General features: G+C 44.0%; 1 protein-coding gene across 1 annotated transcript in view; it reads right to left on the bottom strand.

Moving 5' to 3' along the window:
* Positions 1 to 20,835, bottom strand: part of usp43a (ubiquitin specific peptidase 43a) — a gene marked incomplete at both ends in the record, with an annotated part of 89,774 nt that overhangs the window by 14,674 nt on the left and 54,265 nt on the right. Inside the window, 6 exons of the mRNA XM_079220232.1 lie at positions 2,415 to 2,534; positions 5,016 to 5,145; positions 5,295 to 5,372; positions 6,714 to 6,817; positions 11,750 to 11,861; positions 14,895 to 15,063. Of these exons, the coding sequence (XP_079076358.1) occupies positions 2,415 to 2,534; positions 5,016 to 5,145; positions 5,295 to 5,372; positions 6,714 to 6,817; positions 11,750 to 11,861; positions 14,895 to 15,063 (713 nt within the window). The remainder of the gene's footprint in view (positions 1 to 2,414; positions 2,535 to 5,015; positions 5,146 to 5,294; positions 5,373 to 6,713; positions 6,818 to 11,749; positions 11,862 to 14,894; positions 15,064 to 20,835) is intronic.

Raw genomic sequence — 20,835 nt, 5'->3', positions numbered from 1 at the left:
TATCTTTCAGATCTCTTCTTGCCCAACGCCCCTTACTTCACCCTGAGATCCTCAGATGCCACTGTGGAACGACCTGCCTGAAGAGATCATCTTTAAAATCAATTTTTTTAAATTGCTTCTCTGTGATATTTTTTTGAGGTGTTTGGGTCATTTTTGTTTAGTTTTACTGTCAGTGTTTTTTATGGGTTTAGTATTTGGCTTTGAGTTCATGTCATTCTCTTTGTGTTTTAAATGTGTTCTGTTTTTGTTGTAAAACACTTTCTAACAGTGTTGTGAAAGGTGCTATATAAATAAAGGCTGTCATTATTATCACTAAAATTATACAATAGAGGCCAGAGGCATCTGGAACATTAATTGGTTGGGGTTGTGTTAACACACGGAGAATTAAAAGTGTGTCAGCCCAGTGTTTAACAAGTATGAACACCAAGATATGTGAGGGTATTGTGATAAAAAAGCAATTACTCAAATACTAATCTTGAAGCACACAGACCATAAATACAAACACAAATATAGCCACACACACACACACACACACACACACACCATCATAACAGACAGTAGAACAGCTTTTCCTCCTTGAATCAGTCACTCAAGCTTCTGCCTATCGCACAGACGATAACATCAACGGCGCAAAAAATAATTCCCGCGACATTTAGAACATTTATACATTTGGTTCGGAGAGGCACTTAAACCACGGCAGCTACTGTGTGCCGGGCGTGAGCGTGGATACTAATGAGTCCCCGGTGAATGCTACCGCGGTGCAGTCTGTGCCAGAGAATGAAAGAGAGGGTGTGTGAATGTGCTTTTGCAGGCGGACGGCTCTTATTGTGGGCGCTTATGACTGCCAGAGAAAAATAATAATAAATAAATAAAAAAACTTTTACACAGCAGTCACTTGAACTGGTCGTGGTAGGGAAGAGCACAGGTGTTTCAAATAACGTTAACGATGGCTCTGCTCTCATCAAGCGTCCCGGTGAGCCCGGACCCTGAGACTGAAGCCGCCCCAGTTTCATGAATCACACCTGTGATTTCCCCACCGTGACATGTGACAAAATGTCTAATTACTTCCAACACCTGCTCAGAATTAGCGTGGGAGCACAGCTTCCGGAGAAGGCTGCGCCCCGAGAGGTTGTGGTTCTACCGGGAGGCTTCAATCGCTGCTCACGTTGGCACAGCTTACACGTCAGAAAACACGGGGCGGCGAGGGAAAACTCAACGTCAAGGAAGGGGCTTTCAACGGATGAGTTTCAAGGATGCTACGTCGTCGAATCCCGCCGAGGGACTGTTCCGATGTCGAGGATCCTTCTGATTATACAGAGGGCCGATTCCTTCGTTCGGAGGACTACATGCCAGATATCGCCAATCCAGTTGATGGATCTGTGTTATTATTTATAATATAACCATTATTGTATTGCCCTCATAGCCCGCGGCTACAGCAAGAGCACTCGTATCTGCAGCGTGCATGAGAGAGAAAAACGCTCCAGCTCTGCCTGCGGCGAGTGTCATTGTCATTCGTGAAGTATCGGTGCTGCTGATAAAATAGGCAACTGAGCTCCTTGAGAAATCTTTCTACGAACACCAGCAGAATGTTTCACTCGGCTTTTGTCGTCTACAGCTGCGTTCAGAAAAACTCAAACTGAGACGTGGGATTCACCACTATCTTATTTCTGCAGCTGAGGTCACCGAGGTCGTTGAGGGAGCTGTTGTGACTTAAATAATGCATGGTGATCAGGGACAATCGGGTTACTAGAAGGTATGATCTGATGATTGGGACATGCCATTTTGTTTGCAACCTTGCTGGAAAGGTTCTATTTTGGAGCCCAAAATTGCATCTATCTGGGCGACAAGTCTCCCAGTGCAATATCTAATGTTACTTTTCTGTCCCTAATGCATTTCTCGCTCAACACTTACCTCCCCCTCACTTATATCCTCTCAAACTGTCAGAGCCCAAATCATCATTGCCCGCAGAATATTTGATGCAGCAATTACTGAGAGCCTTTTTCAGACATTGAATTGACTCAGTTGTTGATCATGTTGTTACTTTCACTTGCAGCAGCACAACAAAACACAATTACGCAGAAAGCAAGGGATGAAATTTCAAAAGTTTCTTTAGAGGCTGCTTTAATCGTTTTTTTGGCGGAGGGGGAATACCCCCAATACGCTTGTAAACACAATATTGATTTTTAAAGCTTTCATGGGAAATGTGTTCACAAACATTGGCCTTTTCATATATATATATATATATGTAGTGGGTGTTTGTCATTGAGAGTGACCCCTCTCACGTCCCACTAGTCATTTGATGAATTGTCAACTGAAAACCATCGACCTGTGCAGCTTTAAGAGGTAAATGATTCGATGCGCGTTTAACCAAAGTGCTTGTTTTATCCCCGGAGGACACTCTCGGGCGCACGTACCTGTCGGAAGCGCTTGAGGTGGAGGATGAGTATGTCGGGGAGAGTCCACAGGCTCATCTTCACCATGCCCTGCTGGAGCTGCTTACAGTGCGGACACTTCCAGGCGTCGTCCGGGGCAAGCTGGAATCAGTCAAAGGACCCATTAGACGGTGAATTACATCAAATTCGTAGCAGAAACTTAACACGTTTATTGATATTTGTGGTTATTTCATCATGTAGTTAGGGGTTCTTGTTCTATAGTGCAGACTGAGGACTCTGCAGAGGAGGAAGTGCAAGAGTCCTCCCACCACTCGGGTTAAATACTTCTCGCAGTAAGTATTTGCTCTTCACACTGCTCTCAGAGGTTGACTTCCTTGAAAAGATTCTATCAAAAATGAATACCCATGATTAAAGCTCTTTGTTCTAGCAAAAATCCTGCCTTTACCATGACACAAGTATCCCTTTTCTATATCGGTCTGTTGTTGCTATAGTTGCTCCGTGGACTTATTGTTACCCTTCCAAACCTCCACTCCACCAAACAAGTGTTTCTTTATGACACGGGATCAGGTAATTGAATTCCTCGCCTCGCATTGCTGCGTCACTAAACCAAATGTAATTAGCGTGTGGGCGCTAACGGTCCTTTCCGTCAGCAGCAAAGCAAAGTGCTGCTTTTCAGTGGGTATCTCTCACAATAAATGGCTGAAATGAATACTCGCTCTACTACGTTTCCGATGAGGGACATGATTGTCAAACACAGGTGTGATTGCCATAATGGGGGGAAGGAAAAATCAATTCCCTTGATTGTCCCCTTGCTCTCACTTGAGTCTCACTCATAGCGCCTCCCACTTAGTGTAAAGAGTCAAGGGGTAATCATGGCTCTTTAAAGTAGACGACCATTGCAGTCATCTGAAGTGTCAACAGTAACCGATGCTGCAGCTGGATCGCACGTTGCTAATGGTCTTCCTCTGCGTCGACACAAGCAACGAGACGGGCCACGCTTTGCCAGCAACTGTTATTAAAGTGTTGCTCGAGCACTCGTTGATGAAGTGATGACGTTGAATAGCGCTGGGAACTGGCTAATTGTATTTTTACATATTTTTTTCCGATGGAACAGAAAAGCATGAAACTCAATCATAAGATTCTTCACCGGCTCATTGCAGCGTTGTAAAACCGTTGAGACCAGATCAACTTTGATTTGTAGCTTCACGCCCGGCACACAGTGGCCTCTCGAGAGGGTGACGTGGAATCGTCTTTTCATTGAATCGTATCGCAATGACATCTAGACATTACATGTCTGATCACATTTGTACATTGCATATTGTAATAAACAAAACCTATTCTTTCAAAACACGGCGTGAAATATTTTGAAGGAATATCATCTTTAGACTGCGGTTTTGTTTTTACATCACACTCTACATTACCTCTCAGTTCAACTCGATCAACAAATGTGTACATAAAGGAAATATAAAAAAAAGTTGTCATTTTGCACTATACTTACACAATTTGAAAAAAGGTTCAGTACTCTGAACCCATTTTACCGTGACAAATTCCTTCTACAAGAAAAGCGACATGAAAATAAATAAGAGCATCAGTCTCCCACTCTGACCTCTTGCAGCTCCACTCTCTGCAATGTTCCATACTTTGTAGCTTTGCAGGGATTTATGTCCACCTGTTGCCAAATCTCTTTTCATTGCCCCATTTGCTGGGGCTAGAAAGAAGAAGTCACCTTCGCTACGAGTTCAGGCTTGAGAAGAGCACGCAGCTCAGAGACGGTACACCTTGGAAAAGGTCACGGCCACTCGGAACAGGAACCGGACGTACGACTAAACTATGGCTAACGAGAGCAAAAGGAGCAACGGGATGACTAATATGTTTTTCTCATGAGTGAGTAGCTGTTATTTTAGAAGAGCACTTCACCCATTTAACAATACACGCCTACGCTGTCACATCCCTGAACATGAAATAACACCCTTTTTTTTATTTCACACTATTTCTTTTTGTTAAAAACCTACACACATTACAACTCCTTGGGGATTCGGGTGCAGTAAGGATGATTAATGTGGCCTCGAGCCACATAAATCATCACAGTAAGCTTGCGTCTTTCTAACTCCACGACCCCAGACCTTTTCATTTTCAAACTTTTACATTGACTCAAGTGACGCCATTGACGCAATTCATCAGATTCTACATAGCTCCATCTGGAGCAACACAAAGGTTTTATGCTACTTCTCCCCCACATATTCAGAGGTACGGTCCTAGACCTGGAAACAGAGTTTCATCTGAAATATTGGTGGAGTGCCACTTAAAATGCAGCATTCATTTACAGCTTTACCGCAGCGTTAATGGCTGTTTCAGTTCTTTTTTTAATTTATTTTACAACTTGTATAAATACAATGAGAAATAAATATGATCATCTCAACAGGTGTATCACTTCATCTTAAACTGTATTCTGAACCAACAATCATAGAAAGAAAAGAAATAAACAACCAAGAGAGGATTTGTGATAAGGACTTTTGCAAATGTAGAATTTCCTCGGCATCTGGCACAGGAAGCCACTCCAACACAGACAGATGGCTGGGTTTCTACCGGCTGTGAACGACGGCCTTTTGTTCTCGTTCTCACCTGCTCTTCTTTGGTATACAGCTGAAAGCACTCGTCCAACGTACAGCTGTGCTGCTGCAGGTGCTGCTGCTGCTGGCTCCTCACACTCTCCGCGTCCTTGACCACCTCCTCCTGGATGCTGCCAAAGAGACTGGAGACACACACACACACGCACACACACACACACACACACACACACACACACACACACACGGTTTACTGACACTCAGGAAGCCCTGCCCTCTGCCTCCATGTTTGTTTCCACTATGTCCGCTGGAAGTTGAAATGACTGATGCTGACCATTCTTTGGTCTTGTTCTCCCACTCAATGACGACCTTCAGGTGAGGAGGTCCCCCGGGGCCGCAGAACTTCAGAGCTCTACAACACAGCAGGAGACAAAGCACAGATACACATCTTATGAGTTCAAGACAACTCGGAAATTAAAAATGTTCACACCTGCGAGAAGAAGCACAATGGAACGCCAGTCGGGAGCCGGAGTTCCTTCCTGTAAAGTCGACTTTACGAAGATGTCACGCAACGATTGAGGCACTCACACACACACACACTCAATTGTTGTGTGACATCTTCGGCAACAGACCGGCAACAGCGGTAATAAATGGGGCCATCGTGCACAGGTGAGATCTGACTTCACATTACGTAACAATATGCAATGTCTGATGCTGAGCCATTGTCGTGTTATTAGACATGAAGAAACGTATGATGGCCTGCGTGTGTGCGGCGAGATGTCACGGGGAGCCGACTGTTCGTCAGGCGGCAGGCATGAGTACGAACGGTGAACGAGAGCGTCTTGCTGCAGGTGTTGCATAATAAATGGTATTGGACGACTAGTTGAATCTGGAAGATCTCATTTCCGAGCTCTTTTATGGAGGGCTGATCTTCAGTTTAGCTCAGTAGAACGGCAGCAGACGTTAATGCCGAGCTCCTCAGCTGCATGCTCTTTATCACTCAGGAAATAAAAGGCACTCTGTCAAACCTTTACACTCAGTTCCTCGTAATCCTCTCAGGTCCATTTGCATCTGAAAGAAATCACAGCCTTTTGTCTATTGCACACCAAAAAAAAGCTGTCCGCCATGGGTTCTGAATATATGAGCAATCATCTCTAATCACGTTTTTAAAGGCAGGGTTGGCAATCTCCATACATCTTGACAGCGATCAATGACTCAAACGCCATGACGAATGAAGTGCGACCGCCACAGGACGGTAATACGCCCGTCCAATCATTTCCTCTGTCCCGAATGGATGATCCGTCTACCTGCTTTCCAGTGCTTCCAGCAAACAACTGTGTGCACTAACATGTTCGGCGTTAGCGTTTATGATGATACCTTTGGGGGAGTGGCACGGTCAGCGCTGCCGACTTGGCGACTTTCTCGCTGGAGTTCGTGACTATTTGAGCTTCTGCTGGGTTGGGTTTTTCAAAGGATCTTTAAAAAAAAGGATAGGGTTTTTGTCTGTGTGTTTACTGCCTTATGTGAGTGGCCAATGCACCTTATAAGTGCATTGTTGTTATCAATCCGACCTCAAGGCCATGTGGAGTAGTCAGTGTTTCAGTGTGTACTGTATTATAGGACGGGCGTGCCATTATGTGCCGACTGACTGTGAAGCCACGCTGTTGTTAAATGTGTTAAATGCGTTGAACAGAATCTAGGTGTTTTGTCTTTGTGTGAATTGTTCGTGTGTGTGTGTGTGTGTGTGTCTGACCTGTCGACCGCCGGGTGGTACAGCGGCCTGCTGTCCTGTGGGGACAGGTAGCTGTTGGCGGCCGATCCTCCCACCACTCTGATCTTAAACAGCACGCCAGCGTTCTGCAGAGGAGATAAAAAACACACATTAGTACAACTGAGTCTTCAAAGAGCTCCTTGTTGCTCAAGCGGTAGATAAATGGCGGCGTGCAGTCGGGTACGACTCCATGACCGGCAACGAATGAAGACATTTATTTTTCTTCAGTCAGTTTTGAAAGAATACCTCAAAATGACCGCTTGTACGTCAATGTGTCCCCATGAACTGAAGATGAAAAGAATTAGAAGATCCCTGACGAATTGAATGAAATTGAGGTACGCGTTGTGTGGGAGTTTGTTGACAGATGTTTTTAGATAGTTTTGCTGTTCATTTCATCAACAATTTACTTCCTTTTTTTATTCGTAATTCACTGTGGAGGCATAGAGGGGAAAAGCTAGGTTGTCCACAGTAAGTTAATGATAATAAGTGAGTAATTGATCAACAAATGGTCACTTTAAGAGTGAAGTATTCTTTGAAACCAATAACACAGGCAACATCCCACTCTTTATCCAGGACTGATCCAGGACATTTTTAGTGATGATCCAGCTGATGTGACAGACGGGTATATTTCTTTGTGCGGAAGTCTGATTTTCAAAGAAGTGCAGAATATGAGAATAGCTAACTAAATAAATATGACATCACGTCTTACTTTCTTAAAATGAATGATGCCAAATTGATCAAAGAATAATGCAAACACACACACCTGTAGATGGAAACAAAACAAGCTGGCAAGCATTAAATGAAATGAAATATATTCAACCGTTATGTAAAGTCATCGCTAATATGATCCTGAACATAACATATCCCTTTCAGATGACGTTTTTGGTGAGCTCTAATACATAGTCTAGTCGTTCATCAGCTAAAGGAAAATAGAAGAACGTTTAGATATTTTTCCCAGGACTTTTGACTTTTTCTCTCATTTTCAATGTGTTTCCAAAGCAGGTCAACTGTGTTCCAGGTTTTCCAGAGCTACCATCAGTGTGATTACAACCGGCTTTCCCTGAGGACAGACGAGTCTGGATAACACATTCTGCAGCATGGTGTCCCTCTGAAGCCACAGCTCAGGGTTAAGAGGGACGAAGAGCCGGCGATGTGAGAAATGTCACACAACGTTCTGACGGGAGATCATAGGGAAGTGTTCCTTTTGTCTTCAGAGGTTGTCGTTATCTGAGATGATGAATCGTTCTGCCCTTCCCTGTTTGTGCAGCGCCTCGCCTCGTAAACACTTTGTTCTTCATGACATTTCACCTGCATACTACGTTTTTATTCGTTTAATGTAGGCCACATTCAATTCAAATGTTAGCATCCCGACATGTTTTGAAGTGCAAACAGCTGCTGCCGTCATTTATTATATTAATAACCGCATTATCTTGCATTCAGCACTAATTTACTGCATTTCATGTCCAGAGACGTCTTGTCTCTCTGTGTGTATGTGTGTATAATACATATCACTCAATCATGGCCCTCTTTATTTGTACTTTTTAAACACACATATGTTGTGATTCACATAATAAGAATTGAATATTATTGATAATATTGAATTACATTATATAAATAATGATTTTCAATGTTATAATAGTAAATTACGACCTTAACGAAGCATTTGCTCTGTATTTTTTTATTTTACACCAGAAATGTGTCATTTAAACGGAGAGAAACAAGCCTAATGGGTAATGGTGTAAAAGCCTTTTGAATGGACCTAATGGACTTGGATAAGTAATTTAGAGTTACTTAACACCTTTCAGAAAATTTTTTTGCATTTGGACAACATCTGAGTGCCGCGTAAACCAAACAACGCTCTAATTTGGGGTCTGAATCCTGCAGGATCTACACGGAACATCACTCCACGGCCCTGGCTTATATCTATATGTCACGCAACTAGTCCCTGGAAGAGAGAAAACACATCAAGGCAAGAGAGCGAACGCATAGTTGCTAATACGTCCATTTGGAGTGGAGCGGCGTTGGAGCGGAGCGACTACAGCCGTGCATTCAAATAAATACATTAGCTGGTTATTAGGCACCTAAAGCAGCAAATGAAAGAGGAATAGTCTCTCTTATCAGACATAAGGGCCTGGGCGAGCGTTTCAGATGGTCTGCCTATCTATTGGAGTATAACGCTCTTAAGGTAATGAGTAATTACATTAGAGTTCGGTACACTTTTTGAATGAACTTCGGAGTGTTAAGGAATGGAAAGCTTCGAAGAGATAATCCGTGATCTGCATTGAATGAGAGCGTCAACACCAGTGAGGAAACCCAGGGGTCTTTTGATTGAGTGAGAATCTGAACATGCAAAGCCTTCATCTCCAGAAGTAATCTTTCATTTGACTGCGACTGACTTACTCCAGCCAGCGTTTGGTTTGTCTGCTCTGGGCTACCGTAGAAACATGGCAACAGAGCTGACCCTGTGCATGTCGATATGAGCGGCCCATTCTAAGGGAACAAAAACACCACAATTCTTATTTTCAGGGGATTGCCCACTAGAGAAAACACATTTATTTATGGCTTATTCCACTTCTGCCATAGATTCCCCTAAATGCAAACACACACTGTTCCTTGAAGCAAAAGTTTGCATCAGCCTGAGAGGAATCAGTACAAACTAGCGAGACCCAAAAGTGGCCACGAGAATTTGAGAGCGTTGCAAAATCTATACACGGTTATAACCGAGGTACTATTTATGGGATATTTTAACATCAATTCAGAAGACAGAATATTTTGAAAGAACTTCAAGCTAAGTATGAATTCCCACCTCCAACAGATCCATAACTCCTCATCAATAACATAACCCTCCAGGACTTATGTAATATTCAGTAAAAGATCTAAGAGTATGTTTACACCTTGTAACCGGTCTGCATGACCACAGACAGAAAAAACTAAACAATGCACCCTCTATTTTGAGAGGTTAAATCCTTTAGAATCTCAAAAATGATATATCACTATCCTAGAAAACTTTAAAAGAGAGTAAAAAAAATCCTGGTGTACGTTATGACCTGTAGTATAACACTCTGATTGGGAAAAGGATTAAGGTTGAAAACTGAATTAGGAAAACGTCTCTGAGAGGATTTGGAATCAGCTGAAAAGCAGCAGAAATGAAGAGGAACAAATACTTTAACGTATATGTTAAATGTTATTTCCCTTCTGTTATCATAAAAAAAAAAGGTTTTATTTATACAAAAGCGTCCTCTGACATGTCATGGGGGAACATTCTGGTGAAGGTAAAAACAATTTCACCTCTTAAAGTGGTCATATACAGAAAGCCTGTACGGAAGTTTTCCAACACATTAACAACAAACTTCACCGCTCATTTCACTTTGAAACATCTCCACCAGCCCGGGAAATTTGGCACAGAGCGCCCACGGGCCTCAGCGAACAACCCGGTGCATTAGCACTGTCGGTCGACTTTGATATTCTCCTCTCTTTTACGTCAGAGCTGGCAAAGTGGAGCGGGGCTTTCTGGCATGCGAGTCAGTCGGTGTTCTGCATCCGGTGATTGGGAGGTGATTTGTTTGATTCTATACCCGCCGTTCCAGCTGAGCCCTTTATGCTGTGATGAAGGCCCTTCAGGCCGAAAGCTGAAAATAAAGTGTTCTCTGCACATGTTCAAGTGTGCGGATATCTATTCCACCGGCATGCAAGGCAGGAACATCTCGTGTTTTCCTTTTTTCATTCCCCGACAGGAAAGTTGTATTTCGCTAAATAAACCTGTGGGTGGCACCAAAACATTGCACAAAAAAAAAGAAGACGAAGCGGGGAGAATTTCTACAAATTAACTAATGAAGGATTATCTTATCTGAACCAAAGTTCTGGCGCACTTTCTGCCCATCAAAGGAAATGGAGAACAGAAACATTGTTGTTTATTGTATAACAATTTGTTTTTCCTTTCAGGAAGGAGAACAGAATCAGCAAAAAGATGAAGCCCTGCTCCCTTTGGGTATTGATGGCCTTTTCAGCAGAAAATATCCACTCGATCTACAACCAAAAGGCCCTGGTGATTGTGCTGATTAGGAAATAAATGTTCAGCGAGCTCGTATCTGTTCAGACCGGCTTGGAGGAGGCGACTTAGAAACCGAGATGTGGATCAGTAAATAACAAGGTGATATTTCTCTTCTCTCCTCCGCCTCAGTTCTTGTCTGGTGAAGCTTAAAAGCTGCTCGCTGTGGATAAGGCCACCTCAAACACTGCCTGTCACCATGGTGTCGCCCGTGGCAACTCGAGGGCCGGCGGCGGGGACATAGCGAGAGCCTGAGCGGGCGAGAGTGGAGAGGCGGGTTTTAGGGCTCGTGGCCTGAAGTTAGAGATTCGCTTGTGGCTTCGCGGTGCGAAGTGGGTGACTATTCAGGAAATGTAGCAGTAATTGTACACATTTTAAAAATAGTACGATGATATTATAATCTGCCTTCTTTCTCCGCTCACCATCCGGAAACATAGAGCTTCCTTTATAGCGGTAAAGAGGAGGATTTGTGTCACTGGATTCTGAGTGGGCGGTGACATAATTAAACATACGCTCAGCACATAAAACCATTATTACGCTCTCACGGAAGGCCTGGACTGTGTGTGTGTGTGTGTGTGTGTGTGTGTGAATGTAATGTCCTGGGGTGTGTTTAATCAGAGAGTTCATTCCATACTAGGAGTGTCTGAATGAACTACAGGACATTACATTTGAATTGCATTAACCAGGTGTGACAACGAGGTATTTATTGAGAAAAAAAAAGAACTAAAGTAGTTAATAAATTATTAGCCAACACAATGCTGTAGTCATAGAAAACTTTGAGCTTGATATGTGACTCTGACATTTGTACACAGGCAATGAGAACTATTTAATCCAAACACAGAACCCAACCGTGATGAAAATTGATTACATTTTTAAGGACTCTCGGCCTTGCACTGCTATTTTAATTTGCTGCACTGGAGTCGAGGGCAGAGAAAGAGAGTGAATGAAGGAGAGAGAGAGAGACCATTACCTGAGCCTGGGATCCATTCAGCATCAGATAATAGAGCTTGCTGAGGATGCTCTGCTGCAGCTGCTCCCAGGAGACGCTCCTGTCCTCGCGCATGAGGAATGGAGGCCCAAACCTGAGGGAGGAGAGGAGAGAAGAGGAGAGGAGAGGAGAGAAGAGGAGAGGAGGAAAAAAAAGGAGAGAGAGAGAGAGAAAATGACAAAGATTGGTAAACTCGGAACGTCATCCACACTGGAAAACATAAATTAATTTCAAAGAAATTTGTTCCGGTGTAAAACATCTGTCATCCGTCGAGCTGCCAGCCGTCAAGTGCATCAAGGCTCCAGCCCTGACAGCCTGAAGGGACATTATGCGGGTCAGGGGCCAAATAAATGTGAGGAACCAGTCTTTACATCATCAATGCATCGATGCCTCGTAATGTGTCGAACTGGAGGCTGACTGCACAGCAGTGGGAGGTTAATGGGAGACGCAGTTGTGCGTTTGCTAAGTACTTCTCTCACAGGTTAGTTAGACATACATGGCTGAAGGTTCACACACGTGCGCTACACACACACACCTAGTTGCCAGTGCATTGCCAAAGGTACACCGAGCTCAAACTAACGCAGCAGAAGGAACAACATCCCTGTAATAAATCACACCTTCTTTAGAGTGTTTCAGAGAAGCCATCGTGGAGTTCTGTGGATTGTGGTGCTGTTGTTTGTTTCCCCCCCGCATAATAATCAGAAGAATTTGGCAAGACGAGTTTCAGTTTAGGGAAGCGCTAAAGCATCCGATGAGAGCAAATAAATAAATAAAATAGTTTTCCAAGTCGGTAATCAAAGAACCTGATTTGCCTTTGACACTCTTGAGGCCGAATTAGAGCGAATACCAACTGGTGGAAATCCTTTGAGCAAGGAAATTCAGACGAAATGTGCCAAAGAACTGCCCTTGAATTTAGGTGATGGATGGATCCAGAACAAAGAGAGACCCAGGTGCTTACTCACACACACACACACACACACACACACACACACACACACACACAGTGTCTGTCATGTTGACAAATGAGTCCTCAAATGTCACATTCTGACATTTATTCGTCCTTTCAGAGGAGCGGTGTATTGATCTGTGGGGGAAACTGAGCCATCCTTAGGATCTCAGAGCACTAATAACAGTGACAGGGATTCCTTCAAAGCCCCTTGGTATCTGAGGATTACTGCTGCTACTACAATCTCCGCCCTCTGATGGACACAGTCTGAACTCGGGTCAAATGAACCCTCCCATTAGAATGATGCTCTGTGTCACGAAGCACACAGCGTCTCCTAATGGGTTCAGGGAAAACACTTTTTTTTTCCCTGAACCCATCACTTACATTTACTGCAATCACTTACATTTCACTTACATTCACTGTAATTGAACCTCAGGGCGAAATGCCTCCAGCAGCGGAATCCACGGCGAACTAAATTATTTCTCTCTCGAATGCAAAATGAAAGTCTTGCTAGGAATAAGTAAACGTTGCTCGCTGTGTTTATACACTAGCAAATATAATCATGCATCCACTTGGTTTGGCAGCATGAATCACTCACTTCCACCCGGACTACAAAAACGTGTTGTCTTATAAGAGTGTGGATGCTTTTCTATATTTGTGATGTTGCCTCCGGTTCAACTTCACTGCTGAGGAAGTAGACATGATCAGAGCGTTTCTTTTTTTTTTTCATTTACAAAGCGTGAATTCAGCCCCTGTGGGACATTTATCTCTGCGCAGTACACCACGGCTCACCTGTGGGCGGCGAACATAAAGCTGCCATCCAGCTGCAGCTGCTGCCTCTGTTTGTTTGGCCTAACCGCGTCGCTGTTACATCAGATGCATTGGAGGTGCCGAGCCACTTAATAAACCTGCGCGCCCTTGTTGGGGAAACATATGGCCACCGATAAAACCTTTCACAGCTTAAGTGCTTCAATTTCGGAATCAGTCTTGGCTCAAGCTGCACAAGCTCAATAAAAGCTGCCCCGTCTGTGGCCTTCATGCAATACACGTACAGGTCAAAGTCAAAACAGAAGTTGGATGTTGACATTGAGGCCGCATTGGATGATGAAAGCGGGAAAGAATAAGGTATTCAATTTAAGACTGTAGACACAGTGGAGCAGGAGAAAAGATGTCACTACAGCTGTCTCAAATAGATATAAGTTCATCGACTCTGCTACTGTGTGCTGAAAAAACACTATTTATAATATGAAGCCCAAACTCCACAGCTGTGTGAGCGATGCCAGGTCAATATGAGGCAGAATGGCCTCTGCTATGGACTGTATAAAGGAAGTGGACGTGTCACGGTGACATCACCCGTTGCTTTGTGGACCGCCGCTTTAGAGTTTTGAGTTCGGCATTTTGAAGGCATTTTGTTGGTCGTCATCTTGTTTTTTATTGCAACCAAAAGTTACACGAAAGGGTGAAGCTGAAGTACAGCCGAGCACGGAATGAGACATTTTAAGGCGACCAAAAAGGTGAGAATTAACTTTCATGAACTGAAAACCCACTGTGAAATGGTTATAGTTGTAAGTCGAAAAAACACCAACTCTCAGACCGAAAAACCTTGTGGTAGGGACCTGTCAATCACGAGGAAGTCCCGCCCTAAAGCATACCCTGCTTTATGGTCTATTTGTCTCTAAATGGGACCATCATTTACTAAATGAACATCATGCTGTATTAAAGAAGACTTGAAACTAGAGATTGAGACATAAACTCGTGTTTACAATGTTTACTGAGGGAATAAATCCAGAGAGAAGTAGAGTCCTTTTCTCATAGACATCCATACAACCAGACCTCTTTTTACAACCAGAGGAGTTGCACCCTGATGGCGGGAGAATGCAAGTTTAAGACGCTTCAGTATTGGCTTCACTTTTCAGTGAAGTCCAATTGCCGTTGATACCAGTCCAAAATGTCATCACTTCCTCTTTTCAGCCCACGAGCCATTTCTGTGAAATTGCCATAATTAGCAAACCAATTCTTGAGTTGTGTTGGCCACCAAATTCTAATCAGTTCATCCCTGAACAAAAGCAGATGTTTGTGCCAAATATGAAGACATTCATTCCCTCAATAATGCCTCGTACGCCTTTTAAAAAGTAAACTAAGAACAATAAGCACGGGATGATCCGTCAGCCTGCAGCTCACCTGACGGCCTGCGGGCCAGACCCTGCTGTGTTGCAGATGACGAGGAGGACCTTGGTGGGGCCGCCCTGGTTCAGGTATTCGGAGGAGAGCGTTCCAGACGGCGGTAACCTCTGACTGTCAGGTCCAGCCGTGGAGGTGTAGGGGGAGGAGGGGAGGCTGTGGTGATACCCTGTGCAGAACAGAGGAGGGCACAACCGTTTGACAAAAGCGGAAGAAGCAGCAATATAGTATGAAAAGCTTATTTGAGTATGAAAAGCTTATTTTATAGAAGTTTGACAGGAGACGGCCTGTCTGTGAGAACCTGGAGTCCAGATCCCTAAAACCATGTGATCAGAAGGAAAACCTTGGAGTGACCTTTGATGGTAAATTCAGCTTCAGGGATCATTATCTGAAGCAGGGGCTTTCTTTCACAACCCGACTGGAGAGGAACTCATGCATGCATTAGTTATGCGCATCGCTTGATAGATTGACTTTTAGGAAGTCTGGACAGCAGAAAAAACACACGACATGCAATTTGGAGATGGTTTGAAAGGCAGAAGCGCCTCCGTCCGAACGCTCTGGCCACTTTGAATCAGATTTGGGAAAGTGCTGTGCAGAATCCATGCAGTTGGGACTTTGCTTTGTCTTTCCGCCTCTTTCCCCTAACATCGTGACGTACACCAGCTGTTCTACACCGAGACATCACAGTGCCAGACGTCTGGACACAAATATCTGATCTGACCACTTGAAAATAACAGTGCAATCCAAACTAAAGACCTTTTCCCTTGAGCATTTTCTTCTTCTTTTGTCTTTCTCTGACTCTGCTTTTTTTACGTGGCTCTGTAACAATAAATCTGAATTGAGGGCAATATTCTATCCAGCTCGCAGGCGGGGCTGAAACGGACCACCTGAGTTACAAAACACCTTCGGGTGCCAGAGTGAGGAACTGGGAGCGACGATGTCTAATGTGACACATTTACACTGAGAACACTTTCAGAAGGTTTCCATTAATATTGCATTGCCCTTTGATTCTTATTTACCCCGAGGAGCTGGAAGATGAATAACATTTGCTACCACACATGTGCTTTCACACACACACACACACACACACACACACACACACACACACACACACACACACACACACACACGCGCGCATGATTAATAGCAGCTAATAGCTGGGGGGATACAGAAGGCCCAACCTCTTGTCTCCCAGCAAACATAAACTTTGACATTATCAGAGGCTTTAATTAAACGATGCTTGTAGGAACCCCCACCGAGTAATTAATGGCCGCCACCTTGCAGCCTCACACAGGTGTGAAGAGATGTAGAGCTCAGATGGAACGCCTGCACCAAAAGCATCACGCACACACAGACACACAAAGAAGTGCTTTTTTAAAACATAACACATTTTTAGCAAACCGGAGTTTCAGTGAGTAGACTTTTTTTTTTAATTATTCGAAAAGTAACAATATAAGAATACAAAATAAATAGTGCTGACTGTTAAAACAAGCTCTGAAAATTGGAGAGAGAAAAAAGAAGCGTTGACTAATGTTTGTGTCAACTGCTACTGAATCACTCGGTGATGTTTTTCTCTCCTGGCAGACGGGAGCAACTCGACGTGACATTGTATGCATATTGGCTGCCCTTTGGACGGCCAATTCATCTCCTCTCTTCGTCTGTCACCCCCACGCCCATCCGTCACCTTCTCCGCTCACTTTTTCCACTTGGGTGGCTGGAACGCAAAAGACTATAAGAGTGTTTTGTTTTGACCCAAACAGTAAAGCATGAACACCCAACCATTAACCCTCCAATTCGCTAATAATATGATATTTTTGTTATTTACATCTCAAAAATGTTTCTAATTCTTGCTGTGATCTTGAATGACTTTTTTCCTTATTTGCTCCTCGGCAACTACTTCAAGTGCGGTATTGGAAAGTGTTACGACAACATTATAAAACATAACATGAAACTTCAGGTAAAGAGTGGGAGGAGCAGAAAGCTCTCAACCCCTGAGGAAGGGATAGTTCAAGGTTCAAGGTTCAAGGTTTTTATTTGGCCATTTGTGCCGAGACCAACAGTCCAGACTCATTGGAATTTCTTTCGCAGCGCTCTCCGAGCCAACAGTTTTGGAAAAACAAAATATAAACTATGAGAACACTATACAAAATATAAAATATGAAATATGAAAAACCTGAGTCAAAATATAAAATATGAAATATGAAAACACTGTACGAAAAATGAGATATGAAGACACTGTACATGTGTACCACAAATGTGGTCGTATATACAAGGAAGTTATTAGATACAGTTTTTTTAATTACAGTGATAAATAAATAGGTTAGTCCTGAGTGCTGTTCCTATTCACAGTGAAATGCTGCTGCCTATTAGTCTGGAGCATGCAGCCAGATCTCACACACTGCACCTTTAAGTGCCATAAAAAAATAATAAGCTTTAGTTACTATAAACTGATGAGGTGAAACCCGACGAAACACTTCTCCAGATACAGTACGTTTGCAACTCGACAAATGTTTGCCAACAATGTTTCCTCATGCAGAAAATACGTGGAATATCTAGGACACGGGGTTGAATAGTTCAACACGAATGCTCAACAGAACTTGCACTTTAGTGGCTGCTTTCAAAGCCACAAAGTAAGAGGCCGTGCATGGAGAGGAGCGCGATTTCGCCCACCACACTCATGCTCACCTCCTCTTCCCTCCCGGAGACGGACCGAGGAGCCGCCAGAGGGAGGTGTGAGCTGTGTGTGTGTGTGTGTGTGTGTGTGTGTGTGTGTGTGTGTGTGTGTGTGTGTGTGTGTGTGTGTGTGTGTGGAGGGGGGGGGGGTTGTTTTGAAAAGTAATTGCCAAAGTGAATAAAAGACAATGTAGGCAAACAAGGGGCTGCATCGCGTAACGATCAATCGGCACGACGTTAAAACCATTTGTTGTTTTTCTGACAATGTCACGGCCGCTGTGGGAATCTGTTTGTGATCTGCCATTTTTAATTAAAAGATAAACACGAGGACTTAAGTGACTGCGAGTGAAGTCAGGGAGAAAGAGACTTAATTAAACCGCTTAGCCTTGAAGAACTTGTCACACTTGTGTGGCAATCGCCCTCCTCCGTTTCTTCCTCTTCCTCTTGCATTGTCTTACCCTCTTCTCTCTCTCCCAGGTACTCTATCCATCATCGCTATCGTCTGCTATTTAGGGGTACGACGGATCCCAATCGCACGGTCTGGACCGTATCAGTTTGGAGTCACAGAGCGGATCAGCAGGGGGGGGAAGAGCAAATATAACTTTTAAAAAGATGGACAGATTCCAGCAGTTAAAACGTATACTGAAATGAAGGAAAAGATTAGCTAAAATAAGCATGTTTGATAAGTATGTACTTTCTATTACGACCACTAAAGCTCGCAGGCTAAGGCCACAGTTGAGCTCATTTCTAACTGACGCTGTTAGAAATGAGCTCTCGATGGTCCCGCTCCTCCTTTCGGCCTTAATTTAAAAAGACAATCACACTTTGCTGTGGCACCAGAGGCAAAAGTCTTTCAACACCGATCTCATTTCCCCCAAAAACGGCTCTGTCTGTTCATTACTGATGTGTAAACAAGATAGCACGAGTTGTGTAACGGAGAAAAGGCAACAACAGAGGATTTTGGCCACACACATCCCTAACTGGAACTGACACCCCCTACCAGGTGGGTCAGGACCAAATGAGTGACCCCTGACACACACCTGGCTAAAAATACCCACGAGGGAGGGGGACGTTAGGTTTAACCCCGGATGAATCAGTGGTCGCGGCTGGCTCACTCAAACACAAATTAAACTGTCAAGATTGCAAATTACAGCGCAGGTTCACTTCTGACGGGCCTGTGGGCAGAGGAAGCTTTCAAGCGCAGGCACTCGTGCGTCGCTGGTGTTGTTGTTCTTCACGAGGCAGCTGAGGCGAGCGACGCCGCTATTTCCCCGAAGATTTGAGGACACGTTCCAGAGGCGGCGGCGGCGGCTGCAGAAGTTCTCTTCAGGTTATTTCTGAATGATGAATCCTACCGGAGGGGGCAAGGGGTCCCCTGTGAATGTCCCTGGCATGTCATTATTATTATTTTTTGCCTTTCTGCACTCAGTTTGCTTTGGGCAACCTGTAATTGCCTTAATGCAGTGTGTACTTTGCAAGGGTTTCATTTGCACGCCTGCTGCATTTGTCTTCAACTTCAACTCAGCACACACATCTCCTGCCGCAAGGCAACGCATGATCACTACTGTTTACGAGCCAGAGAAAGAGAGGGAATTTTAGGACTTTTCGCTCATCAGGTGACCAGAAACACGACTCCAAACGAACATAACGGTTCAATGTGTAAACAAGCAACTGCTCACGCAAATTTGCTCCATTAACTTAAGAAGTGTTGAAATGTCGACGTTCGTGAATTGTTTCCACTGTCAAAAAGTACTTTTAGTAGATGAAAAGAAAATAAATTCAGTAGACCAGTTGTCTGGGTGTTTAATACATGGACAGCATTTATTTCCCCTCATTTCCAATAGAGCACGGCTCTGTGATAAATAGCTGAAAAAATAAATAAAAATACATGTAAAGACATTCTATGATCTTGCTCATGACAAGAATCACAAAAGTATCAGAAGCGATCCGTTTGTTGCGCTGATGTGTGTGTGTGTGTGTGTGTGTGTGTGTGTGTGTGTGTGTGTGTGTGTGTGTGTGTGTTCACTCGTGCAGAAGCAACACCTGGACTCAAAGTGGCTGGTCGAAGGATGCGACTGATTAACACCTCAGAGTAATCCCCGACTCTCTGCAGCGGCGCACAGCCCCCAGGGGGTTGATGGGAAACGACACGGTGGCTTACCCTCGGCCTCGCTGGTCCTCGAGAAAAGACCTGAACGCCTCAAGAGTGCCGACTGCGGAGCAACAGTGAAGTGTGTGTGCGAGAGGAGGAGCGGAGGAAAGAAAGACTTTTGGCTACTGCATCTAATCTCAGACTGTTCTGATCCCTGACAGATCCCTTTATCCCCATTAAGAAAGGTCTACCACACACACACACACACACACATTTTGTCTTTCTCTCCGGCCGAGTTAGTCTCTCTGTGTGCAGGCGGCTCCCACAATGCACTCTGCTCAAATCTTAACTGACTCCCCCCATTATCGCGGAGACCTAAACTGTTTTAACTCCAAGGGCACCAAGTGAGCATCACACAGAGTTATAGCACGCTTGGCTTCCCTGAGCTGCCATTCAGCGCAAAGTCTTCTTTTTTCCTCTCTACTTCTTTACGACTCCATTTATGTGCAAATAACCTGGATTGTTGTGGGGTGAAATAGGATGCTACTGTGGCGCTTTGGACCTAATTGATTTTGCAGTGTTTTTCATCAGGAGACCTCCTGCTGCCATTTCGCCGAAATGCGAAACCTCATTATTGTACCTGGGAGCGCCGTTGATTCAATATCCTCGGAAACAGTTCACTGATAAAGTCGGGGAAAACACAGCAGGTTGTGACGACGGAGGAAGACTCAGCGTGCAATAAACCCTCCTCAGCATGAAATAATCAGTAAATAAATGCCCACAAAGCACTCGACCGTGAGGTTTACAGACTCGTCTTGCTATTAAATGAACGGCCAATCATTCACTGGTCCACATCAACCCCTTCCTCAGAAAATCTGACTCCTCCAACATTGTGTGACTTATTTGAAGGAGGCCTGTGTGCAACCACTCATTAAAAAAAATACAAAATACGGCCTCGATCCATCAGAATTAGAAAAATCCTCTCTTTGCAACTCCTCCAAGAGGGTTGAGACGAAAGAACAGAGACATCTGTAAATAAAAAGGAATGGTCAAAGTAATGAATCATAAGAAAAAAAGAAGAAAAAAAATGTTTCTGCCTCTTAAAGTAAATCCACTCACACATGAATATGCCAAAAAAACTCACATCTCTTTGAGTGAACCAAACTGTGACTCCTC

The sequence above is a fragment of the Taurulus bubalis genome, assembly GCF_910589615.1.
Source record: "Taurulus bubalis genome assembly, chromosome: 6".
Classification (NCBI taxonomy): domain Eukaryota; kingdom Metazoa; phylum Chordata; class Actinopteri; order Perciformes; family Cottidae; genus Taurulus; species Taurulus bubalis.
Note: the sequence above shows the minus strand (reverse complement) of the source record. Positions and strands in the feature narration are given on the sequence as shown.